At 44.3% G+C, this 27758-nt stretch overlaps 1 protein-coding gene across 3 annotated transcripts in view; it reads right to left on the bottom strand.

Moving 5' to 3' along the window:
• The window catches only part of CFAP61 (cilia and flagella associated protein 61), a 332916-nt gene that overhangs the window by 67387 nt on the left and 237771 nt on the right, over window positions 1–27758 (bottom strand). For all 3 annotated transcript variants that reach the window (XM_066595763.1, XM_066595760.1, XM_066595761.1), the window contains exons 22-24: window positions 4792–5084; window positions 1502–1829; window positions 272–363 (exon numbers count right to left, since the gene is read on the bottom strand). In XM_066595763.1, the coding sequence (XP_066451860.1) occupies window positions 272–363; window positions 1502–1829; window positions 4792–5084 (713 nt within the window). The remainder of the gene's footprint in view (window positions 1–271; window positions 364–1501; window positions 1830–4791; window positions 5085–27758) is intronic.

The following is a 27758-nucleotide window of genomic DNA, read 5'->3' on the forward strand; positions in this document are numbered from 1 at the left end:
GGAGCGCTTTCCTCATGAATACATCAGACTCATGATTATGAGTCCATTCTTTTCTTTTGGTGTTCCTATAAGCCTAACGGCACAAACATTTTTTATGCCCGTTTGGCTACTAGCAGTATGGACCTGTAGTTACAGTATAACATGCTATCCTTACACAGAGCAACAGAATAAAATGACAGATCTGATCTTTAATTACAGAATAGCTATCCCCATACATTACAAAATATTAATTACATTCTGACTATAATATGTATAAAAGAAGTTATCTTACATAATTTGGCCGTGCCATCTGAGTTTGTAAAGGGGATGGAATGACAGGTCTAGCGACATGCAAATAGTAATAACCACCAGGAAGAAGACCACCTAATAAGGCAAAAACAGACATATTAGAGAATTATAAGCCAGTTGTTTTCACCTGCCCTGTTACTGTTTCCATCTAGTCTACAAATGTACTGATTGCTTTCCACAAGGCCTTACCAGAGGTATAACTGTATAAAACAGTTCATGCACAAGTATGATCTGTAGCATTTAGTGTTCTTGTGCAAACGGCCGTCTGTTTTTGCCCTTAATCTGCATCTACGGAATTCTGCTCCAATACTCGCATGTGTACATGTGGGTTGTGTAGCAAAATTTTCAGTAGCAAGTATCTTTCAGTGTATTCTGCAGAAATAGTTTGCTTATATGAAAGGATCCATAGGCTGCCATTATATGGCAATGTTTTTCCCCTGCAAAACACAAGTGGAGAAATGCTCTTTGCAAATGCCACCTGGACTCATAATAGAGATTGAATTGACCAGGTGTCGACCATAATCCGCGTAGCTCTACCTCCGTTTTGCCAGAGAGAAATGTTTGTATAACCACCCTAAGGGTGCGTTCACACGAGCGCATAAACGGCGCGTTTTTGCGACCAAACGTATATACGTGACCATCTGAGGCAATGGTTTCGAATGTATTCGTTCACATGGGCGATTTTACGGCGCGTAAAAACGGCAACCCGAAAAAAAACCGGAACATATGCGACCGAAATACGCGCCAACGCATATTCGATGGCCAAAAAGATAGTTTGCAAAGTAGGAACAAACGAAAATACGCTTTCTAGCTCTGGTCGTGATTGGCGAAAAACGTTCTCTCGGGCGATTATACATTGCGCTCGTGCGAACGTAAATACACCTACGCTCGTGTGAACGCACCCTTAGGGCTCCCACCCACTAGCGTTTTTTTTCACTGCGAAATTCGCACGTTTTTTTTTCTACAGGGGGTCTATGGGACTTGTTAAACGCAAAATCGCGATTTACCGCGAAATCGCGATTTTGCGCAATCGCGATTTTAGCTTTACAACTCCCATAGCCCAAAGACCCCTGCAGAAAAAAAAACGCTGCGAATTTCGCAGTAAAAAAACGCTAGTGGGTGGGAGCCCTTAGTGTGCAACACAGCTATCGATATGATCTTCAGATGGCAAGTACATTGAGATAAGGCACACTGTAATATCTAGAAAACCCACCTTGAATGGTAGGCCCTTTATAGATTGGGATGAGTCGGTCACAGTCCTGTGATGGTTCACTTAGAGGTTCAAGTGTTGGGTCGAAAAGAGGAAGCATGGCAGCAGCCAGCTGAATGCCTATCTCCTTGGAGCTGAAGTAGCTGTGAGACCATTCATTGACATAGTATCTATTGGAGTACTTGGTTAGTGGTCCTGCTGCTCTTATGGAAGAATCATTTGTGTGAAATCTACTATCAATAACCAGTTTTCCATCATATACCAGACATGCACTGTTCATTGCCTTAAAGGCATCATAGTCCACTTTTTTCTCAAAAAAATTGAAGAATGCCTATGAGACAAAATATATGAACAAACTAAATTACTCACATCATCACTAACGGTTGAAACAATGGCTTTGTATCATACTGCACTTCACACAGACCCTTCAAAGAAAATCCGTCAACATTCATCCTCACATGTCCGTTTTAGTAAATACTTTGAATAACCATGAAATAACGTATAATAGTATATTGGCACCTTTACATGGACCAACTCTTGGCCCCAAAATTGCAATTTCCAGAGATGATAGTCTGAGTAAAAGTGGGACCCATCGGGTACTGAGTGAGAAAGCACTCATTAGTTGCTTTGTTTCAGCTCACTGAAATGAAGAGACTAATGCTGACTTCTCACTCAGTGTAAACTAAAAAAGACTAGTTCTTTATGCTTTGCTACATAATATTGTGCTCGCTAAAAGGCTATAAAACAGCACAATTAGGCATGGACAAACTGATTAAAAAGTTAACATCTCTCATTAAGTAGTACTATTCCCTTGTGAGCTGTCACATGTGGTTAACTTGTAGTGGGCAGATGAACATATGGCTACCTATTGTATGTAGTCTTAACCTGATGCACAATATGAACATTAGATTAAAGTCTATGTCACCCACCAACTTCAGCAGGATAGACCAACAATCTAATGCGGGGGTCAGACCAACAGTCCACCAATGGTAGATATCAAGTGACATGTTGGATTTCAACAATGCTGATCTACACTGAATTGGCATTTTATTAGACACATAGTTGGAGCTTCCTTGTATGGAAATTAGACATCTGACCCCAACATGCAGCATTAAATCAAGTGAGGAAGATTTCAGTGTATTATTTCAGCGTGAATCCACTTTAGAATGGGAAAATCAAGCAATCTGAGCGCCTTTTAATGAAGCGTTGTCATCAGTGCTAGACTAGTCGGGACCAGTATTTCAAAAAGTGCCAACGTTGTGGGGTTTTCTCATGCAACAGTGTTGAGAGTATATCAAGATTGCTGTGATCGAGAAAAAACATCTAGCAAAGGCCCCCTGCACACGGGCAGAAATTCCGCGGTGGGATTTCCCGCAGAATTTCCGCCCGTCGAAGCTGCCATAGGATTGCGTTAGAAAACGCAATCCTAGGCAGACAGCCACGATTTGTCCGCGTGGCAAACAAATCGCGGCATGCTCTATTTCTCTGCGAGCCCCGCACAGAAATGTCACTCCCCGGCCACTGACTCTGCTCTGCGCATGCGCCAGCTGGCCAGCAGCCGCCACATCAAAGAGCCGTAGCTGCGGGAGAGGTGAGTGCCGCACTGGTCCCTGCAGGGGCTAGGATCGGGTCCTGCTACGGGAATTCTCACAGCGGGATCCGACCCGGCCATCTGTAGGCGGCCTTAAGGAGATCCTATGGATGTAAACAACTTATCGACATAAAGAGGTTGTAGGGTGACGTCAGCTGGTGTACAGTCAAAGAATTGGCAGCTGAATATAATGCTGGTGCTCCAACTAACATGTCCTAACACACAACTCATCATCTGTAACAGCAGACGACCAGTTCCAGTGCCATTGCTATCTAAGAGAAACAGAAAGGCAAGACTCCAGAGGGCAAAACAGTGCAAAAATTGGACCACTGGGCAGGAAGAAAACATCACTCGGTCAGATGAATCCAGATTTCTGTTGCACTGTGCTGATGGGAGGGTCAGAATTTGGTGCAACGGCATGAATCAATTAACCCCTCCCGCCAGCTGTTCAGAGTATGTCAGTATCTCCATTTAACTTCCAGTAAGTACAAGAAGTTTCCTGTTCGCATGGGCCAATATTCTTCCAGAACGATTTCAGCACCTAGTGGTATCTACACCAAGAAGAATTATTGCAATTCTGAAGGGCAAAGGAGGTCCTATGTGCTACTAGTGGCCATTCAGTGCATATTTGCCTGGAAGATAAGCAAGTTTCACAGGTGTCTTCTACTCTACCCATTGAAAAAGACATGCTTGGCCAAATCCATTATTCATGTCAACACAGGAGTTGGAAGATATATCTGTTGGCCGGACATGTTTGAGAGTCATCAACAAAAAACCCATTCTGCATATTGATGAAAGTGAGTATTGCGTGGCTGCACTCTATACAAACCTATCAGTATTCTTATTTTTCTGCTTCTACTCTCTGCTATATTATCTCTTTAGCCACATGAGACTATGTACCGTATTTTTCGCTCTATAAGACGCACCGGACGATAAGATGCACCCTGGTTTTAGAGGCGGAAAATAGGGAAAAAATATTTTGAACTCACTCAGGGACAGTGCAAATGATAGTACCGGATGATGGAGCAGAAGGCACAGAAGAGGTCTGAGACACTGGAGCTCCATGTCACAGCGGTGCTTGTGTATGGCAGGAGGAAGGAAAGAATCTGATTGGTGGAGGCAGGGGAGCAGCACCACCAATCAGTGGTTGGTACGAGTGGCATGCAGAGGAGAGAGAACTGCTCTCCTAACTAATAGCAAGTTTCTTCGCCTAAATGTTTGCACAATCACGCATTAAACTCGCGATCGCGCAAACAAACAGCACGTTTGCTCTTTAAGACACACTGACAGCCCCCCCCTCCACTGTGAGTGAAAGAAAAATATGGTATGTCCTGTTTCATGACAAGCTTGTAGACCCACTTGATTACATTCGTCACTACTAGAGATGAGCGAACTTACTCGTTTAGGGCGTTTTTGCGCTTGAGCATCGCTTTTTCCGAGTAACTGACTACTTGGACGAAAAGATTCGGGGGGCGCTGGGGGTGATCGGGGGTTTGCAGAGGGGAGTGGGGGGGGGGGAGAGAGATAGAGCTCCTCCCTGTTCCCCACTGCTACCCCCCGCTCCACCACGACGCCCCCCGAATCTTTTCGTCCGAGTAGTCAGTTACTCGGAAAAAGCGGTGCTCGAGTACAAAAACGCCCTAAACAAGTAAGTTCACTCATCTCTAGTCACTACACAATAGATTATGCTCTTTGTACTTACGATGCATGATAGCTTCAGTGGTTCGGAATCAGTAGTGAATGATGCACAATCTATAGGGTCCGGATCTGCCCCCTCGTTCCACTGCGCCAGCTTACAGTTGTAGTAGGTTGTCACTCCAGCTGCCGATAAGCCTTTCTGCACAGCTTCCTCTATGGCATGATTGTTAAAACAAGTGATATTTGATCTAAGCGGAGGTTGTACAAAATGGATTCGAGAGGCGCAAATTCCTAACGCCATGAGGGCAGCAACCGTAGTGTAACTATCAAGCGTGTCCCCATATACAACCACATGTCCTAAAATAAAATACAAAAAAGAAAGAATAAAAAGAACATTACAGCATAAAGCAGAGACCATTTTGGTGTGTCAGATTTTATATGATACAGATTTGCTCTCAGTGACCCTATTATTTATTTGATGCGAGAGGCAAATAGCGTTGCCTGGCAACTCCAAACTAGAGAATCTACAGAGGAATCCGAACAAAACATCCCACAAAAGTAGAGTGTGCTTAGCGCAGATGAATAGCATTTGGCAATTTCAAAACTAATAAGAACTATCCTGCTTAAAAAGAAGCTAGATTTCCATGGATTGCGCAGAAGAAAAGATCATTTTAATAGGTTTACTTGCATCTCTTTATGACCGCAACAAATAAATGTATACTGATGACAAAGAGGAAGGCTAAGTAGCCCTGGCATGCCATGAGGATCTGATACTATGGTACCGCTGACATTGTATGTCAATGCATCTTAAATTAGTGAACAATGCCCTGCAAGATCGTGCCGCTCCTCTCCAGGCTATCTCCGCTATTGTTTCCTTCTTGTAAAAGATATGTGGTTGGTAAAGACCAGTATGAAGAACGGATGTGAACTCAACCGTCATCTTGTTCTGAGTACTCCGTGCATGGACGGTTTAAATGTAGGAAACGTATAATATATTATTCCATTTCACATCTTCCATTTAACCCTTTGCAATCCAATTTTTTATTCAGGGTTTCCTAGGGGGCTTTCTCTTTCTGCCATTATACAATGGTGCCATCTGCTGGCTAGAGCCAGTACTGTGGTATGGGACATGTCGGGGAGGACCCAGACAACAGAGCGGCCAGTAATCTACAGTTAGAATACCCTGCCGGATGTCTTCCAACATCGGAGCTATACAGCCTTCAATCATAATGTCTTCAGACGTCAGACAGTGGATTGGAAAGGGTTAATTTTCTTGACACTGTTGGCAGTCAAGTAGGGCACATGGTGGTACGTGATCAGAAATATACATATAGCTATAGACCATGTCAAATTTATGATACAACCCATCAATTTTCAGTCAAGTGCCCTTTTTACTGGCTCGAATAATGCAATTCTGAAAAACAGAAAATTATAGAAACTGGAAGAAAAAGCGTGAACAGAGTGTTAGGCCGGATTCACATGACCGCATTTGCACACGCGTTCATGGGTTCATAAGTGCATACTTTGCATGGGAAATTCTGCTGTGCAAAAAAAAAAGCAGCATTTTCTATTTTCCGGCATATTTGTACTGCAAATAGAACATATGACACCGATTAGGCTAATTAGCCATTTCAATGTAGAGGACTGTGGCTGAAGTAAAAAACACATTTGCGTATCTGAAACCACGGTGCAATTGTGCGCAGAAATACACATAGGCTTATGTGAAGCCGGCCTTGAGGCTCTGTGTATTTGCTGAATGAATTATCCTTTTTTGCGCGTGCATTGGCGTATTTTACTGTACTTTTTGCCCCCACAAGGTATGTTTTTTTGTGCGTGGCAAAGAAAAGCACCAATTGAAATGGCTAATTAGTTCCAGAATCGTTCTTTTTCCAGTGGAATTATGCAGTATTTTACACATCTCCTTGCGTATTGCAAGACCATTTGCGCCCACCCCATTGACCTCTATGGTGGCCTTTGGTGTGCAAATACGCTGAAAAACAGGAAAATGTTCTATACCCAGATATGTGAATGAACCCACTGAAATGAATAGCTTCTATTTTCTGCGTATTGCACATGCAAATTTTAAAGCCGGTCTTAATGAAATAACAATAAAAATGGAGAACAGCAGACAGCGCCCAGAGGGCCAATATAAATATAAAGCTGTATTCACATTATTTTCTATGGGTGCATGAAAACAACTGCACCACAATCGCATGCCATGTGATTTGTATGCGAGTGCAATGCATTTTATCCATTTCAATTACTAGAACAAGGTTTTTTTTTTACGTACGTGAAAATCACATGTGCAGCTATGCAAATCGCTCATTTGTAACATAGAAAAGCATAGCAGATGCCTGACAATTGCAGGTTAAAGTAGTGAGATATAAGTAAGATATAAGTAAGATTTTCTCTGACCTATATCACGCTCACCCTTGTAATTACAGTCTAAACTTGCTGACAAAGAAAAGAACTGCGTAGGCTCAACCCCCCGGATGTAAGTGGTTAGACCCAACACCAAATGTTCCTCTTCAGTCTTGTAGTGATTGTTAGTGTCTAGAGATGAGCGAACGTACTCGTCCGAGATTGATGCTCGTTCGAGTATTAGCGTGTTCGAGATGCTCGTTACTAGAGGCGAGTACCACGCGATGTTCGAGTTACTTTCACTTTCATCTCTGAGACATTTTTGCGCTTTTTTGGCCAATAGAAAGACAGGGAAGGCATTACAACTTCCCCCTGCGACGTTCAAGCCCTATACCACCCCCCTGCAGTGAGTGGCTGGCGAGATCAGGTGTCACCCGAGTATTAAAATCTGCCCCTCCCGCGGCTCGCCACAGATGCATTCTGACATAGATCAGGGACAGTGCTGCTGCTGGTGCTGCTGCTATAGGGAGAGCGTTAGTAGTTATTTTAGGCTTGAAGAACCCCAACGGTCCTTCTTAGGGCCACATCTGACCATGTGCAGTACTGTTGAGGCTGCTTTTAGCATTGTTGCACTTTTTTTTTTTTGTATATCGGGTGTACAGAGCATTGCGTCCTCAGCCTGCAGTCCTTGTACATAGTATAGGGCCAGTACTGGTGAGGCAGGGAAAGAGATATACAGGCTATATTGGCAGTGGGCTTTTTCAAACAAATTTGGGAAAAATACTATCTTTGGGCTGCCTGTGATCGTCTTGAGTGTACTGCTTCTCTGCTGGGGGTAGTAGTCCTAATTATTACGCAGCTAAGTGTTACAGCAGGCTTGCGCAAAATTCTTTCCTGGCTCTGCGTTGCCCGTTACATCACCGCCCTCATCCCGTCCAGAGGGAAACAGTATACATATATATGCTGCCTACAGTATCTGTCTGCTGTCTCAGCTCAGCCGTTAAAAAAATAGAAGCAAAATACTTAAGGCCTACTAGTGGCCTTTGGACACTTGACTGCTTCTGCGCTGTGAATTCCACTAGCTCAGTCATACGCACCTACGTCTCACTACAGGCTTGCGCAAAATTCTTTCCTGGCTCTGCTGTGCGTTCCGTAAGCGAAGTCAGCCTCCAACCACAGGCCAATAAGCGGCACATTTAATTACAGCGTTCTGTTTCTGCACTACTGGTAATACACCATGCTGAGGGGTAGGGGTAGGCCTAGAGGACGTGGACGCGGCCGAGGACGCGGAGGCCCAAGTCAGGGTGTGGGCACAGGCCGAGCTCCTGATCCAGGTGTATCGCAGCCGACTGCTGCGGGATTAGGAGAGAGGCACGTTTCTGGCGTCCCCAGATTAATCTCACAATTAATGGGTCCACGAGGTAGACCTTTATTAGAAAATGAGCAGTGTGAGCAGGTCCTGTCGTGGATGGCAGAAAGTGCATCCTGCAATCTATTGACCACCCAGAGTTCTACGCCGTCCACTGCTGCAACTCTGAATCTTCTGGCTGCTGCTCCTCCTTCCTCCCAGCCTCTTCACTCCATTACAATGACACATTCTGAGGAGCAGGCAGACTCCCAGGAACTGTTCCCGGGCCCCTGCCCAGAATCGGCAGCAATGGTTCCTCTCCCACCGGAGGACTTTGTCGTGACCGATGCGCAACCTTTGGAAAGTTCCCGGGGTCCGGGGGATGAGGCTGGGGACTTCCGGCAACTGTCTCAAGAGCTTTCAGTGGGTGAGGAGGACGACGACGATGAGACACAGTTGTCTATCACTCAGGTAGTAGTAATTGCAGTAAGTCCGAGGGAGGAGCGCACAGAGGATTCGGAGGAAGAGCAGCAGGACGATGAGGTGACTGACCCCACCTGGTTTGCTACGCCTACTGAGGACAGGTCTTCAGAGAGGGAGGCAAGGGCAGCAGCAGGGCAGGTTGCAAGAGGCAGTGCGGTGGCCAGGGGTAGAGGCAGGGCCAGACCGAATAATCCATCAACTGTTTCCCAAAGCGCCCCCTCGCGCCATGCCACCCTGCAGAGGGCGAGGTGCTCAAAGGTGTGGCAGTTTTTCACTGAGAGTGCAGACGACCGACGAACTGTGGTGTGCAACCTTTGTCGCGCCAAGATCAGCCGTGGAGCCACCACCACCAGCCTCACCACCACCAGCATGCGCAGACATATGATGGCCAAGCACCCCACAAGGTGGGACGAAGGCCGTTCACCGCCTCCGGTTTGCACCTCTGCCTCTCCCCCTGTGCCCCAACCTGCCACTGAGATCCAACCCCCCACTCAGGACACAGGCACTACCGTCTCCTGGCCTGCACCCACACCCTCACCTCCGCTGTCCTCGGCCCCATCCACCAATGTCTCTCAGCGCACCGTCCAGCCGTCGCTAGCGCAAGTGTTTGAGCGCAAGCGCAAGTACGCAGCCACGCACCCGCATGCTCAAGCGTTAAACGTGCACATAGCCAAATTGATCAGCCTAGAGATGCTGCCGTATAGGCTTGTGGAAACAGAGGCTTTCAAAAACATGATGGCGGCGGCGGCCCCGCGCTACTCGGTTCCCAGTCGCCACTACTTTTCCCGATGTGCCATCCCAGCCCTGCACGACCACGTCTCCCGCAACATTGTACGCGCCCTCACCAACGCGTTTACTGCCAAGGTCCACTTAACAACGGACACGTGGACAAGCACAGGCGGGCAGGGCCACTATATCTCCCTGATGGCACATTGGGTGAATTTAGTGGAGGCTGGGACTGAGTCAGAGCCTGGGACCGCTCACGTCCTACCCACCCCCAGAATTGCGGGCCCCAGCTCGGTGCTGGTATCTGCGGCGGTGTATGCTTCCTCCACTAAAGCACCCTCCTCCTCCTCCTCCTACGCAACCTCTGTCTCGCAATCAAGATGTGTCAGCAGCACGTCGCCAGCAGTCGGTGTCGCGCGGCGTGGCAGCACAGCGGTGGGCAAGCGTCAGCAGGCCGTGCTGAAACTACTCAGCTTAGGAGAGAAGAGGCACACGGCCCACGAACTGCTGCAGGGTCTGACAGAGCAGACTGACCGCTGGCTTTCGCCATTGAGCCTCCAACCGGGCATGGTCGTGTGTGACAACGGCCGTAACCTGGTGGCGGCTCTGCAGCTCGGCAGCCTCACGCACGTGCCATGCCTGGCCCACATCTTTAATTTGGTGGTTCAGCGCTTTCTGAAAAGCTACCCATGCTTGTCAGACCTGCTCGGAAAGGTGCGCCGGCTCTGCGCACATTTCCGCAAGTCCCACACGGACGCTGCCACCCTGCGCACCCTGCAATATCGGTTTAATCTGCCAGTGCACCGACTGCTGTGCGATGTGCCCACACGGTGGAACTCTACGCTCCACATGTAGGCCAGGCTCTATGAGCAGCGTAGAGCTATAGTGGAATACCAACTCCAACATGGGCGGCGTAGTGGGAGTCAGCCTCCTCAATTCTTTACAGAAGAGTGGGCCTGGTTGGCAGACATCTGCCAGGTCCTTGGAAACTTTGAGGAGTATACCCAGATGGTGAGCGGCGATGCTGCAATCATTAGTGTCACCATTCCTCTGCTATGCCTCTTGAGAAGTTCCCTGCAAAGCATAAAGGCAGACGCTTTGCGCTCGGAAACGGAGGCAGGGGACGACAGTATGTCGCTGGATAGTCAGAGCACCCTCCTGTCTATATCTCAGCGCGTTGAGGAGGAGGAGGAGGGGGAAGAGACAGCTTGGCCCACTGCTGAGGGTACCCATGCTGCTTGCCTGTCATCCTTTCAGCGTGTATGGCCTGAGGAGGAGGATCCTGAAAGTGATCTTCTGAGTGAGGACAGCCATGTGTTGCGTACAGGTACCCTGGCACACATGGCTGACTTCATGTTAGGATGCCTTTCTCGTGACCCTCGCGTTACACGCATTCTGGCCACTACGGATTACTGGGTGTACACACTGCTCGACCCACGGTATAAGGAGAACCTTTCCACTCTCATACCCGAAGAGGAAAGGGGTTTGAGAGTGATGCTATACCACAGGACCCTGGCGGACAAACTGATGGTAAAATTCCCATCCGACAGCGCTAGTGGCAGAAGGCGCAGTTCCGAGGGCCAGGTAGCAGGGGAGGCGCGGAGATCAGGCAGCATGTACAGCACAGGCAGGGGAACACTGTCGAAGGCCTTTGACAGCTTTATGGCTCCCCAGCAAGACTGTGTCACTGCTCCCCAGTCAAGGCTGAGTCGGTAGGAGCACTGTAAAAGGATGGTGAGGGAGTACGTAGCCGATCGCACGACCGTCCTCCGTGACGCCTCTGCCCCCTACAACTACTGGGCTTCGAAGCTGGACACGTGGCCTGAACTCGCGCTGTATGCCCTGGAGGTGCTTGCTTGTCCTGCGGCTAGCGTCTTGTCAGAGGGGGTGTTTAGTGTGGCTGGGGGAATCATCACGGATAAGCGTACCCGCCTGTTAACCGACAGTGCCGACAGGCTTACAATCAATCATAAAGATGAACAAAGCCTGGATTTCCCCAGAGTTCTCTTCTCCACCAGCGGACAGCAGCGATAAATAGGCTGCACCCTAAACAATACATAGGCTGCACCCGCGGATGGAAGCATCGTTCTCTATCACCATCAAAAACGGGGACCTTTTAGCTTCATCAATCTGTGTATTATATTCATCCTCCTCCTCCTGAAACCTCACGTAATAACGCCGAACAGGCAATTTTTCCTAGGCCCACAAGGCTCAGTCATATAACTTTTGTAAACAATGTTTATACGTTTCAATTCTCAATTCAATAAAGCGTTGAAACTTGCACCTGAACCAATTTTTATTTGAACTGGGCTGCCTACAGGCCTAGTTACAATTTAAGCCACATTAACCAAAGCGATTAATGGGATTCACCCGCCCTCTTGGTTGGGCATGGGCAATTTTTCTGAAGCATATTTGTACTGTTGGTACACCAATTTTTTGGGCCCTCGCCTACAGTGTAATCCTACTAATTTTTAGCCCACCTGCATTAAAGCTGATGTTACCTCAGCTGTGATGGGCACTGCAATGGGATATATTTATGTACCGCCGGTGGCTTCCTGGGACCCACCCATGCCGTCGGTCCACACGGAGTTGTAACTGCATGTGTCTACTTCTAAAGAACCCCAGTCTGACTGGGGCATGCAGTGTGGGCCGAAGCCCACCTGCATTAAAGCTGACGTTACCTGCCTGTGACTATTTATAAAAAACCCTGGTCTGACTGGGGCATGCAGACACCTAGACAGAATGAATAGTGTGTGGCACATGGGTTCCCCATTGCTATGCCCACGTGTGCAGCTCCTGATGGAGGTGGCACAGGATTGGATTTCTCATTGCTTCTGTACAGCATAATGGGCTATCGCCCCGCCCCTTTTAAAGAGGGTCGCTGCCTGGCCGTGCCAACCCTCTGCAGTGTGTGCCTGCGGTTCCTCCTCATGGCAGACGCACTTATAAATAGACATGAGGGTGGTGTGGCTATGAGGCCAGCGTGTGGCATGAGGGCAGCTGAAGGCTGCGCAGGGACACTTTGGTGTGCGCTGTGGACACTGGGTCGTGCGGGGGGGTTGGGCAGCATGTAACCCAGGAGAAGTGGCAGTGGAGTGTCATGCAGGCAGTGATTGTGCTTTGTTGGAGGTAGTGTGGTGCTTAGCTAAGGTATGCCTTGCTAATGAGGGTTTTTCAGAAGTAAAAATTGTTGGGGGGGGGGGGCCCACTCTTGCAGCTATTGTGGCTTAATAGTGGGACCTGGGAACTTGAGATGCAGCCCAACATGTAGCCCCTCGCCTGCCCTATCCGTTTCTGTGCCATTCCCATCACTTTCTTGAATTGCCCAGATTTTCACAAATGAAAACCTTAGCGAGCATCGGCGATATACAAAAATGCTCAAGTCGCCCATTGACTTCAATGGGGTTCGTTACTCGAAATGAACCCTCGAGCATCGCGAAAAGTTCGTCTCGAGTAAAGAGCACCCGAGCATTTTGGTGCTCGCTCATCTCTATTAGTGTCCTAAAGGATATCCTTCCCAGAGGGCACCGGTGTACCCTGTAAGCAGGCTGGCCTTGGTGAAAGTGCACAATACAGATGCAACGTGTTTCGGAGGAAAGTAAAAGCATCCCCTCTTTTCTCAAGCAATGAAAAGCATTGCATGATGTATTACTGTAGTCTGTCACCAATAAACCTGGATGAGTCCTGCTGAACTGACAATGAGGGACTTTAGTTTTGGCTATCCTGGATTTAGGGGAAGTGCTGGAAGGCAAAACCAAGCCTGTTAGAAATAAGGGGAATTTGATTATATAACAACACACATTTATAGTGTTATAAAGTACAGACTCCTGGCCACTGTTTTCTGTTCTTATCTATATTATGCAGAGTGTCAAATTGTTATTTCCATCTAGAGTATTAATGTATAAAAGCCTGTATGGATCCTTTAGCGGTAAGAAATCACTTTTACAATTGAAGAAAGTGTCAAGGTGTGCTGCTGCAGACCCCATCTTGGCTCACCTGTTGCCGTTCACACTTCTGTAGCAGATCCCGCATCCTCCCCAGTGCGCAACCCCTTGTTTCTGCTCATAGGGCGTGTCTGTCCCTATACTTGAAGGGCAAATGCCCACTCAGCTAAATTGTCCCCAACCTATCCCATTAGCCTTGGCTATATTTTACATGCTTCCCTTAAGGAGGATGCCTTAGTAATTTGGTTCCACTTGTTGTGTACTCCTGATCAGTTCTTTGGGTGCACTCCTGTTTTTTTGACTCATGCTTGTTCTTGACTATTTAGACTTCATCCCCGACCTCAGCTACTCTTATTGAATTACTCTCTCTGTAAGATGCCTTCCCATGCTTGCTATATTGTACCTGTTCTACCAGCCCTGACCTCTTACTTGACTCTCATACTGAAGTTTATGTCCCCAGCCTTTCCTGTGACTAAGTCTCCTGGTTACGTCTCTGTTCACACCCTTGTTCTTGTGTAGCACCAGCTGCCACATAACTAAAACTACTTCTGCAAGTAAGGGCCTGTAGACTCCACAGCGAAGACCAGATCCCAATTGGTGGGTTGAAAGTGAAGAGTGATTACCTGTGCACTCCAGGTGTTATCTCCAGATTTAGCCTAAAGCCACATCAGTGTGTAGCAAAGAAGATCCACATCCACTCATTGACAGAAAGAAGGAAGGAAGTTTGCAGACCTGACAACGGTGCTTTGAAACCACAAAGCACAGTCATGGAAACTCCATTTTTTTGACAGACAAAGGTCCCAAGGACATTTAGGATATTTCTTGTGGTTATGCCAACACTGTCTAGGATGTAACATAAAATGAATCTATATCCATAAACACGATTTTGTTTTTGTCATTTCAACGGGTCCAAAATTCTCAAATGGGTTTTCTAGGTTTTTAAAATTGATGCCTCATTCTCAGGATGAACTATCAATGTCTGATCAGTGGTGTCCAACCCCAGTAACCCCTGCTGATCAGTTGTTGAAGGTGTCACGGCATTTGTATGAGCCATGACACCTTCAACATGGTCACATTGGTCCGACAAGCTGTTCATACTCTGGAATATAGTATTTTTCATTATGAATGTAATGAGACAACGCTACAGTACACAGGACAGCCGCTCTGAAAACAACAACATTCTGAGTAATTACAAGATCACAAACAGACGTAAATGTTGAAGAGGACACAGCGCTCACCACAACGTTTTCAAACTACTGATCGTTGGGGATGCCAAGAGTCAGACTCCACTAATCCAATACTGATGGTCTATCCTGTGAGGAGATATGGGTCCTTAGTTTTCAACTCTTAAAAACAACCCCACCATAGCTGTTGTGCAACAAAAGGTCCCTCTGGAGCTCTAACCTACTTCATTTGTCCTACTCTTTGTTAGTAAAGTACACAGGAGCATCCACTTTCACTTTCCAATTTTTGCATAAAGTCTCACTGACTTCTAAACGCTGTGACCCTATTCTTTATTCAGCAGTGCAATTTGCTAGCGGATATTGGTTTCAGCAGGAACACAAATCAGAGAAGACATGAAAAGCAACTGAAGGCTAATGTAGTTAATTTTTCTGTGAACCTAAAATCGAGCATAAAAATACTTTCCATGTAATGGTACAAGCAACTGCGCCGTTTTCTTAAAGAAGCAGTTCTCCTTTGTTGCTGCTGTTTGCTCTGGCAGTGCAGCCTTTGGCACTCCTCTAAACGAAGTATGCCAAGTAGTTGCCTTGGGGCAGAGAAAAGATAGAATTGGATTGTACGCCGATGACCTAGTGCTACTTATGTCTAATATTGCTCTGGCATTGCCTAGGGCAATGCAGGTTATAGAAGAGTTTTTAGCAATGTCTAGTCTATGTATAAATTGGGATAAATCAACCTTAATGCCCCTATGGTAGGTGGGACTACCTGTGGCGTTTTGCAATTTACCAGTAGTAGAACACTTTAATCAATTGGATATTTATAGTGTTAGATCATCTTACAATTCACAGTATACTCCCCTATGTACATTGTACATTAACTAAATAAAAGACATGGCGCTCGTCTCCACTATCAGTGCTGGGACGTATTAATCTAGTTAAAATGCTAATCCTGCCAAAGAGATTGTATTTGCTTGAACATGCAGCTAATCCAATTCCAAAAGCCTTATTTTCTAATTTACTGTAACATCCATACTCACCTCCTTTATATAGGAAAGCCCTAGGCATAAGCTCTGTATCGCAACCTTACGAAGAACCAAGGCTCAAGGTAGGAATGGCATTGTCTGACTTCTACCCATATTTTTGGCAGGGCAGCTAAGATATTTAGGTGAAGCCTTTTATGATCAGCCTCTGCTGACTACTACCAGTTGCTTCATGCACACTATGTGGTCTGTACTTAAGTGACCCACACTATATCCGTGAAAGCTGCTGCCACTCCACAGGTTGACACTTTAGACATGGTAGATCACAAAAGACACAACAAAATACCATAGTCTCCCTCTTATAGTCCCTCTGTGGCGTACCTGTTTGTCCACCTTGGAGTACTTCTGATAAATGTATAATGTGAATAAGATGGAGGCATATATACTGGGGGAAAATTGAAGTTTTTCACGTATTTACAGTAGTGTGCCTTACCCAGATCCTCCATTTATAGCTTCTTACAATTAAGACATGCCTTAAATAGCCAATTTCTTACTATTGAGTGCCCAATTTCCTGGTAACTGTTGATAGGGATATACTCATTACAAGGCCAGCATGGTCTGATTTCAGCCCTACATACATACCTATTAGGGTCCAGAATTTCCTCCACACAGTTGGCAGTGGAACACAAGTGGAAAATGCAGATGACACATATGATGGGGAAGGAAGCACTGGAATTTCCATCCCATATTCCTCAATGGTGAATAACAATATGATACAACTCCTACATCAGTGTTACCTGTCATTTTACAAAAAATGGGTAGGTTAACGCACAACAGATTCCATAGGTGTGCAGTGTTGGGGATGGAATTCTGGCACACGACCAGGATATGTGTGCATAGTCCATCATGTTGGAGTGAGGTTAGGTAACTCTGCTTCTTCTAAGAAAGGCAACTGCTCTCGGTGAATGGGGAATAGCCCCCCCCCCCTTCCTTGGACAGGGGAGGAAATCAGTGAATGCAGTTATCCCTTATGAGAAAGTGTCCTACAAAACAGAAAGTGTCCACAGAAGTTCTGCAAGTTGTGGCATATATGGTGCAACTTTCCATTTACTCTATTTTTTACTATGTCGCTAAGGTTTCAGTTGGTGTCATGTCCGTGCGGCACACAAGCACCACGCTCAGCACGGACGCAGGATTAGGTTCACAACCACTGCAGTTGACAATACCATGCACTGTAGAACAGTGTGCACCACACTATGCTGAACAGTAGCACTACTCCAGGGAGAAGGAAGCCAGGTCCTAACCTAGCAGAGGGGTGAAGGGTCCCTGTCTAGAAGCGGAATAATCGCCTCAACAGAGGCGGCCCCACGGTCTTCTTCTTGGGCCCTGATTGTCCCTAGAGAGACCCCTGGAGAGACGAACCGAACAGCAAAGCAAAACAGAAATGACAACAGAAATATGTCTGAAAAGTAAACCACAGCAACTTATCTAGATGTAGCAGTACACCCAGCACAGAGGAACTCCAAATTCCAATACTCCTCTATGGAGCTGAATAAGGAGCACTGAGCACAAGGAGGGGTGAGAATATAAAGCTACACCACACCTGAGGACTAGCACAGCAATTAGAGAAGCACATCTTAAACCTTCTCCCAGGCATGTCTAATCTAGCATGCATTATGTATCAAAGAGAGATAGCACCAGCAGTCTCTGCACATGCAGCATTAACCCTTGTCCTGCATAACAAGGAGACAGATCTTGGCCTGCGTCAAGGCCACCATGTCACGACGCTGTCATGACCGCCAAGCCATGACAGTTGGACTCCACAGTATCCACATAGAGTCAATGCCTAATAATTATTTCTTTCCTGGTTATACAAGTATTATTGTACACAATTTGTATTTCCGCATTGATTACAGATCTTTTGTCATTTTCACCTGCACTACTGATTGTACTTTTTGTGATTATTCTACGTGAATGGTAGGTCCAGCTGAAGGACACTCTTAGGAATGACTTCGAGGAATGTGGGCCATCACCCGTAGGAACTTTGAGACATATGAGTGCTTTTATGCTGCAGTGCTTGCAGAAGGATTGTCACATTCGACTAATTAGTTAGCACGCTGGAAAATTTTACTCACATATGATAGCATAGATTTATATCAAAGACCACACTGTGCATTCAAGGTGCTGTTGTTGCTGGTGGTGCTGCTCTCCTCCTCCTGTTTCTGCCATGTTTCCTCCTCCTACTTCAGCCCAAGAAAAAATATATCAGATGGAAATATGGCGGAACACACTCTGACTTTGAGTTGCTGTTGCTTGTAGTGGTGGTCCAGCTGCTCTCCTCCTACTACTTTCAGCATATTTCCTCTTCCTCCTCCCAGAATGAAAATTTGCTAAAGCACAAGAAACAGCTGTAGCTCTATAGCTTTTCCTTGGAGAAAGTCCATGCTTGGCTGTTCTGTTCACCTTATAGAATTTGTCCTGTGCAAACTTTATGGCATTGCTTTGAAAACAAGTAGCCCACCTACTGTCTTGTACTGCAACATTTTTGGTAGTTCTACAGCTGTTCCTTGGAGAAAGCCCATGATTGAGTGCTATTTCCCGTCAAAACTTCTCTGTGTAAAATTTATGAGCTGCTGTCTTCCTTGGCAAAATTTTTGATCTAGTAGACCCTATGTGGGCCTTCTTTTGTTTTCGGTAACACCCCTGTACTATGATTGATCCCTACACAACTGTACACTATGTTGACCAATTTTTGGTAGGAGCACAGTTTTCCCCAGATATGTGACTGTATTCTCATGCAATTTGGGGGCTTTCTGGAGGGCAAATTAGTGAGCCTGATTTTTACTCCCATTGACTTTAATGGAAGTCGGAATCGGCCATCCTGATTCACAATAATTTTCATGAAATCGGCCCAATATCAATGCAAACTGATTATTACACTAATTGCTCATCACTAGTCACTTATCCTGAAAAAAGAAGAGATGTTAGAAAGAGATGGTTGTATTATTTTAACAGAGAAGCTAACCAGTATCTGAGCTGAAAGAACCCTTAGTAAAATACATGATGTGAGTAGAAGGGATAAAAGTACATGTATTCATTTATATCAATATATGGAACTAAAAGTGGGGCTATAGCTCAAATATTGGTCATTGGAAAAGAATAGTCACCCTAATATAAAAGTTTCAGGAACCCTCTATTATAGCATATCATAAGGCTAGATCCATTAGATATAAATTGGTGAGAGCAGATTTAGGAGGGAGTCAGACAAAACAGTGTTTTATGTTACAACCTAAGCATGGGACTTTTCCATGTTTATCGTGTACCCACTACAACAATGATGAACGTGCGCATACATCTGATCACTCACATTCTGGAAGAAAGCATTTTAAGCAACTCAGAATATGTTATATACTTACTAACGTGTCCCTGTGGTCTACACCATGTAGGGGACACTACGCAAACCATTAAGAGCTGAATTAGTCAATGATTAGGATGAAAAAAATAGAACTACCAATACCAAAGTACTTTGTTGAAGCTGCACACAGTGTAAGTCAATTGTGCTACCAGATAACTGACAGCGTACCAACCATGAGATGAGGTCGGGATAGGGAGAAATGTCCAAAAAGGAACAAAATGGCCTAGATTAAGAGACTAGGTAGTATTGCTGCAGGTGGATTGAATTTGGATTCTAAACTGTTATTTATTTGAGGATTATATGATATTGATATGTTGTGTTCTTCCATTTCCTAGGGACCCATAAAAAAGTTATACAGCCTTAAAATGAACAAAAATTGAATACTCACCTATCCCGGCTGCTCACCATACAACGCTGCAGCCCTGATGCCTGCCGTATGGAACCTTGGAAGAAGCGGCAGGCAGTCATGTGCCGTTAAATGCGCATGTGACTCCTCAGCCACTCACATGCTTCAGGGATGTTTCTTCTATGTCCACTGTGAGGGGGCTGAACACATGTGAACATCCATTCTTCTGCATTCCGTGTGACAGCCACCAGAGCTGCAGCCCTGGACGGGAAGCAGCCAGGATAGGCGAATATTCAATTTTTCTTTATTTTAAGGCCATATAATCTCTTTTATGTCACAGAAAATCCCTTTAAGGACTGGGTGTATTTAAGTAATCATGTCTTTTTCAGGTGTAGCCCCTCTGGGCATTATTGATCGGTTTAGTTCTGCTCATGTGAGCTTATTCAGTGCATGACACTGTCGCCATTGAAGATAATGCTAGATTATCTAACCACATGAGTATTATATACTAATACAGTATGAAGACATGTTAATCCTTTAGGGAATTTGTCACCAATATAGTTCATTGGATGGATGTGTTTCCCTTCAGATTCTGTTAGGGTGCATTCATATATGGCTGGCTTGCTGGGGGGTTCGCAGTTGGGGAGTCCACATCGGGTCCACGCACACAATTGTACTTTTTGGTGCTGCAGCTCTTGGTGCGGGTCCATGGCAGATTGCACCACTTTATTTGTGGTGTGGGGTCTGCTGCGGGTCCGCACCATGAGGTATGGGTTTTGGTGTGGATTTGTTGGGGACATGTGAAGCTCATTCTTGGGGTTAAGCTATATAAACTCAGTGGAGCTAACTACCTTATATTTAGTGATACCTTTTTGCTGCTTATGTCTTGGGAATGTAATGCACGGTAATGTAGGCTGGAGACCTTCTGTGATGGGGTCTAAGCACAGCTATATCTAGGGCCAAGGATCCTTATACTGTTTTATTATTTTGCATTGCTAGTGCAGTGGAATGCCAAATGTCAACTAGTGATCTGAAGTCTATCTATGGTATCCAGCTACAATGATTACTGAGATGCTTAGATCACATGGTTGGTTCTAGCCAATGGGAATATGGCGTTGGCTTATAAAGATAAAGATTAAGATCCAGTAAACAAGTGAGAATATTTTTACAATATAATGCATAATATTCAATTTCCTCCCTTTTCCAGGGGCGTTCAGGATTCTTTAGGACACTTTGTTTAGAGAGAAATGACAAATTAGAGACCACACAGATGAATAAATACTATAATTAATGCTATATACACTGTATAATTAAGCAGCTGTGAAATGAGTGCTAAACAGGAGCTAATATTATAATAAGTGGTACATATTTAGGAAAGCACTTTCTTTCTAATATTGGCAGGCTTCCTGACAGCTGAAGACAAAAAGATTATTAACATTTTGTAATCTCGACATCTGGATAAAAAAAAATCACAGGTGTCATAAAACGTGCTGGAGAATGGATTAATAAAAACACTTTTTATTAAGCCAACAATCTACTTCCGAAGCAGTTAAGCAATGTGTAGTTGTGGAAAATTACTAGGCAGCCACTAATTAGAAAATGACCCTGATTTAATGCAACAAAGTAAAACTTTCCTTTTTTAAATAAGGATTACTACAATTTTACTTACAATATTAAATATTTGCTGTGAACATATTTTATTGGATAAGTCGAATAATCTTGTTCTTCTACTACTTGTTCAATCAAAGTAGAAGAAAATACTGTACTTTACTGCGATTATTTCACATCAGATGTGAGATGAGTATCTGATATTGTGAAAGATGTTCATAACTTTTCTCGAACCCTTTGAATGTTTCAGATTATCAGTGTTTCTGTAATATATCATTACAAATAATAAGGGTATATTCATACATAGAAGATATGTTGCCGAAAATTCTACAGCTAAAAATTAGTTACATACATCTGTGGGAGATGATCATGAGGTGTTCGCCATTTTGTGTATTTTTAGTTGTCAGCTGTGAAGATGTTAAGATGAGGGAAGGCAACATTCCCCACAAGAATTGAAGGAGCAGTGTATTGTGTCCAAAAACAGGTCAAGCCAGTTTTGACCAGCAGTGGAAAACTTATACAAGGCTCAACTTACAGCCTCATGGCAAAAAGGAATGTCTCTGTGTTAAAGGACAGGAAATGGCTGGAGAGAAAGAGGAAGTATCTCCTTTGGACAACAAGTCAAGAATGAATAGAGCGTGCTCAATGGAAGCTCTTCCCTGGTGAATGATCTCACAGCTATCTCACAAATACCTCCCTATGGGAATGACCTATCAGCACACAAATGCTGTAACTGGACCCTGATTGACCCAACTTCCTGTATTTGAAATCTTATATAAACTTTTACCCACCTAAATAAAGGGTAGATCCCTTTTGGCATACACGATGTAGATGTGTGTTCATTTGGGGGGTCTCTGGGCCTGCCCATTAATTAGATCTAATATGGCACCCACAGTATATTGAATAGCGCAAATTGCACTAACACATCTGAATAGGGTTGTTTCTTCATCTTATCTATGAATGTTTGCAAGCCCCATTGAGATGAACAGGACAGTCATTGACATTCTTGCAAAAAATCTGCTGGTCAAAAGTCTTTGGATACCATGAGCATTCAGAATTTATGGGCGAACATTAAAGACTAATACAATAAGACACTGTCTAACTAAAAGATAACCTTACTGTATAATCGTAAACTGCTACATTATCCGAATGTAACCTCCTAATAGCAAGTATGCAGTTGACAACAATCAATTTACATTTCACTAGGCACATGTTCATGTGTTTGCAAATACTTCTGCAGCATTTCCAGCGTGTTAGCGGAACCTTAGCAACTTCAAATCAACTGTAGAAAGGTGGGAGACAAGTTTTTGATAACAAGGAGTTAAGGTAAATGTTGTTAGTAGTGATATCACGTGGCCATTAGGAACAATGTGGTAATAGGGGATTGCAGTTGGTGCATCATAGGAGATGGCTCCATGGCTGTGAGAAAATGTGGACTGAGAGACGAAGGCTGCAATCTATGCATTCTGCAATAAAAATGGTCTTTCCATGCGTAATATGTTTCAAGACTGAGGATTATCAAGTCCACTGTTGCTTACATCATCAAGCATTTCCATGAAGCTACAACCATCAAAGATCAACTATAAAATGAGAGGCCACAGGTGACTATGAAAGCAAAAGATAAGTCAATCATGCTGCTTTCCAAAAAAGACAGAAGGCAAACTGCTCCTGAGATTTCAATTTAGGCCATGGCTAGCAAGTATCTGTCGAAACTATAAAGCGAAGATTAGCTGGCCTCTTCGGTAGAGTTGCTATGTGGATATCACTTCTTAAGACAGTAAAAGAAAAAAAAAGACTGCAATGGGCACAGAAGCAAAAGAATTGGGCCAAAGATTTTTAAAAAGCGTTATGGATGGATGAGTCCACATTTGAGCTGTTTGGGAGAAAAAGAAAAATATACACACAATGCTATGTGATGAAAAACCCGAATGTTGATGCCCAATTGCATTATATTAACTGTCAAAGATGGTTACGGCTCTCTAATTTTTTTTTTTTTGGAGTGGGATGGGGGGACATTTTCCTTGGGTGGAGCGGGTGGACCATATAGACTCAATGGAACTCTTGAAAACAAAGGGTAGTAAAAAATGCTGTTTGTTTTGATCGGATATCTGTAGCCTCTTGACTTTTTTTGCACTTAAGCCATAAGTGTTCATGGTGTCTAAAGACTTTTGACTGACAGTGTACTATCTCTTAACATTACAACAATATATGCTCTTTAGTCAGGTGAGATTCTAGGTAAGCCAAAGGTACAATATGTTCCCAGCACACTCAGACAGCATTCACTTTACTTGATGTGATGTGTTACTGATTTGCAAGAAATGTTTTTGTAGACAACCTTAGAAAATGTGACATAAATAGGATGGCGCCTGTAGGTAAACCCCAACACTCAACAGATATACAGTCATGAACATAGTAAATGCCCATATAGAGCATTAAGGGCATACAGGGCTGATTGATTAACACTGCTGCCTTACTGGACTCATGGGTTCAAATCCAGCTAAAGACAAAAGCTGCATGATGTTTGCATGTTCTTCATGCGTTTACATGAGTTCCCTCTAGGTAATCTAGTTTCCTCCAACACTCCAATGTAAGTGATGACAATCTGTGTAAGTGTTGTCTAATACGAATGTATGGGCTATATAAATTAGATAAAATAAATATGAAAATATACACACCTGCACGAGAATTAGTTATAAATGACTTCTAAAAATGTTCCATAAATTCCTTATAGGTGAGGGCGCTACCTCTGGGACCCACAACTATCAGGGAAATGTATTGCTCCAGTACCAGCTATGGAAGCTACAGAAAAAAACTGTGCAAGCAGCAAGCATTGAAAAGGGTGCATTGGGTAGGTAGTTCCATGTGTGGATCCCCAGCCAACAGGCATTTATGGCATACCTGTGAATACAACATGTATACTTCAGTTGGGGTGCTTTTATGTGTTCTTTTCTGACTTGACTAGAAAATCCGCATGTGTGAATCCAGCTAAGGCCCCTTGCACACGGGCAGAAATTCTGCGACGGGTCTTCCTGCAGAATTTCCACCCGTGCCCGCCTGCATAGGATTGCATTAGATAATGCAATCCTATGCAGACGTCCATGATTTGTCCGCGTGAAAACACAGGCGGAAAACAAATCGCAGCATGTCCTATTTCTGTGCAGGTCTCACAGAGGCCCGCATGGAAATGTCAGTGGTGACGGGCCAGCTCCTCTCTGCGCATGCGCTGGCTGGCTGGCAGTCGGCGCATAGCAGGGAATGCAGATGTCGGGAGCAGGTGAGCCGCAGGCCTCTGCAGGGGCATGGGACCGCATCCTGGTGTGAGAATTCTCGCAGCGGGATCCGACCTGGCTGTCTGCAGGCGGCCTATAGGGTATTTATTAAAATCCACTAAATAAAAGGTGCAAGTCAATAAGTAATGTAATAAAGTGTAAATAACTATTACAGAATACAGATGACTAGAAACAAGAAAGCCAGTTGAGAAAATGGTGGTTAGAGGGCTGAGACAGAATTCTAAAGAATGGGAGAAAGAAGGTGATGAAAACTAAGTAAAATCAGAGTTATGGTAAAACAAAGAAACACAGGCTGAGATTAAAAGAAAAAGTGGAGACTTATAAAACTCATATGAGAAATGAGGAAGGAAATAGCAGGAGGCAATGGAGATGAATAGAGGGTAAATAAAGAAGGGGTTGTGAGGCCAAGTAACTGAGAATATACAGAAGAAAGCAATGAATGGCAAATGGAAAGAAAGCAGATAAACACTAAAGGCATCTGCATATGGTCTAATACTGCTCAGGGTTAAAAAAAAAAACTCATCACATGTAGTACCTAGACAAAAGTGTATGATCGGAATATGCAAACCACATTTCAAAAGGCTTTTATGCCAAAGCCAAGGAAAATATTTATCCATTAATTAAGAATGTTCAAGAGCCCTGATTATGATTAACCAATATGGAAAGTGTCAGGGTACCTGGAACTATTTCAAAGAATATACATTCATTACCGTCAGTCATGTCTGGAATGTGCACCATATTTACACACTGACAATTCTCAAAGTCATTAAAATCCAGTACAAGGTAGTTTCAAATGCAATTTTTATGCACTTTATGTACTAAAAGCCCAAATTCTCAAGGTTAGCTAAAAAGTACACATCGCAAATTCACATGAATAGAAGCTCTCCAATTTGTTACATGTGGCTCCTAATCTAATAATCAAGCAACTAGAAATGAACAAATCAATTCCACTACGAGTTCTTTACTTGCAGCTCAAACGGATTTCAGAATCTTGAACCATTATGAGAGGTAAATCAATTTCCCAACTTTGAATCTCCAAATCAAATTTCAAAATCAACAAAAAGTTTTCTCAATGACTTAAGGACAAAGTGTGGTAAACATACTGCTCTTGGTCCTGGGCTTTAATCCCGGCCGATACAGAAGTACAGCGTGGGATTAAAGCCTCTGCTCCTGCAATTAAGCATGAACAGGTCGGGTCCTCGGCTGTCAGACACAGTAGAGGACCTGGAGGAGAAGAGAGAAGCAGTTTTTAACCTATCCTGATTTCACCTTTTCCAGCTACATAGCATTCAATGAGCGCTATGTACTAAGGACTGAAAGTGGAAGCATTACTTCTACTATGTAACCCAACGATCACATTACTACCAGATGCCCCCTGTTGCAGCAAAGCTGCAGGGTTCTAGCAGACCCAGATCATCTCTGCTAGTGACTTTTGTCACTACAGGGGGATGTTTTTCCCTGTAACTGGGACTCCCATGAATGTCCCAGTTGCATTGGAAAAGTGTGAAATTAAAATAAAAAAAGATAATGTGAATGTACCCCAGAGTTCTTATATGACGTCATGGGGGACACAGATGGCAAAAAAAATGGTTACAAAAATAAGTGAAAAAAATTACACAATAAAATAAAAATATATACATAAAAAAAAGTGACCGACCGCCAATGCAAACCATTGCAATCTGTGCCGTGTAATCTGTGACTATACAAAATATATATCTAAACATCTGAAACAAAATGAGGAACCCATTCCTGTACTTTATTTGAGCATAAATATACAAATTTTGACTCTATAATGGCTCCAGGCTCACAGGCTCCACCTCATACAACGGTCCAGGTATGTGGTTGCAGGCATATGGTTCCTCTGAGTATTCCCTCCACCTATGCTTGATAGGCTGTTTGTCATTCAGTTCCTTCCTTTGATTGTGCTGTTACGTTATTGATTGTTAGTGGTTATGGTAATAAAACAACTAGCCAAAAGTAAAGCCCCAGGCATAGATAAAATACAGATGGAGCTATTGCTGCCAGTACTAGTGAAAACCATCATAGCGCTGTGCCAGGCAGAATGGGCATCCATATAATGACCACAGGACTGGAAAAGATCTGTCTTCATCACTTTACTAAAGAAAGGCAACTCACAGAATTGCTCCAGGTACTGAACAATAGCCCTCATTCCGCATGCAAGTAAGATCCTTCTCAAAAGGATCTTGGAAAGACTGAGATCAGTAGTTGAACTGACACTCCTTGATGCAAAGGCAGAATTCCGGCGAGGACGTGGCACCTGTGACCATATTGCAAACTTGTGATGCCCCATGGAAAAAGCTCAAGAATACCAAAAGAATATCTACATGTGCTTCATCAACTACATCAAGGCCTTCGACTGCGATGACCATAACAAGCTGTGGCAGGCCCTACAAGAGCTGGTCGTATCGACACATCTAGTCAAGCTGATAAAATCACTTTATACCCATCAGGAAGCCCCTGTGAGAACAAACTATGGGGACATAGATTAGTTTGGGAACGGTAAAGGTGTCCGACAGGGCTGCATCCTCTCACCCTTCTTGTTTAACCTATATGTGGAAGTGAACATGCGGAAAATGAACGCAGACGAATTGTAAATCAGGGTGAAAATAGGTGGAAGAAACATCAACAATCTCCGCTATGTGGATGACACAACTCTGCTTGCAGAAACAGAAGCAGGTCTGAAGCAGCAGATATGAAAGATTAAAACCGAAAGTGAAAAAATGGGCCTCTACCCTGAATTATAACAACTGCAGAAAATAGACAAATTCTAATCAAAACTGGCAATGGGGTCATAGAATGCGTGCGAGACTTCACCTTCCTTGGCTCAAAAATTGACCAGGCTGGAGAATGTATGCCAGAGATAAAACGTAGGATAGCATTGGGGCGAAGCATGATGCTAAACATGGCCAAACCCTGGAAAAGTAGGGATATCGGTATAGCAACTAAATGCAGGATAGTGCAAACCATCATTATCCCCATAGCCATGTGTGGATGTGAAAGCTGGACTGTGAAAAAAGCTGATAAAGGGAGGATTGATGCGTTTGAGCTGTGGTACTGGCGAAAGCTGCTGCATATACCCTGGATGGTGAGAGGAACAAGCAGAGAAGTCCTGAATCGTATAAGACCTGATATATCACTGCAGGGCAAGATGACCAGACTCAGACTCATGTATTTTGGCCATGTAATGTGAGCAGAGCTGCTAGAAAAATCTATAATGCTTTTCAAAAAACATTCCAAAAAACACACCAAACCACATTTTTGTACAGTGTTTAGCGCTGCTTTTTCAGTGCAGCCCTAAATGCTGCACAACGCTCCCATTCATTTCAAT

Source organism: Eleutherodactylus coqui, chromosome 3 (assembly GCF_035609145.1).
Source record: "Eleutherodactylus coqui strain aEleCoq1 chromosome 3, aEleCoq1.hap1, whole genome shotgun sequence".
Classification (NCBI taxonomy): Eukaryota; Metazoa; Chordata; class Amphibia; order Anura; family Eleutherodactylidae; genus Eleutherodactylus; species Eleutherodactylus coqui.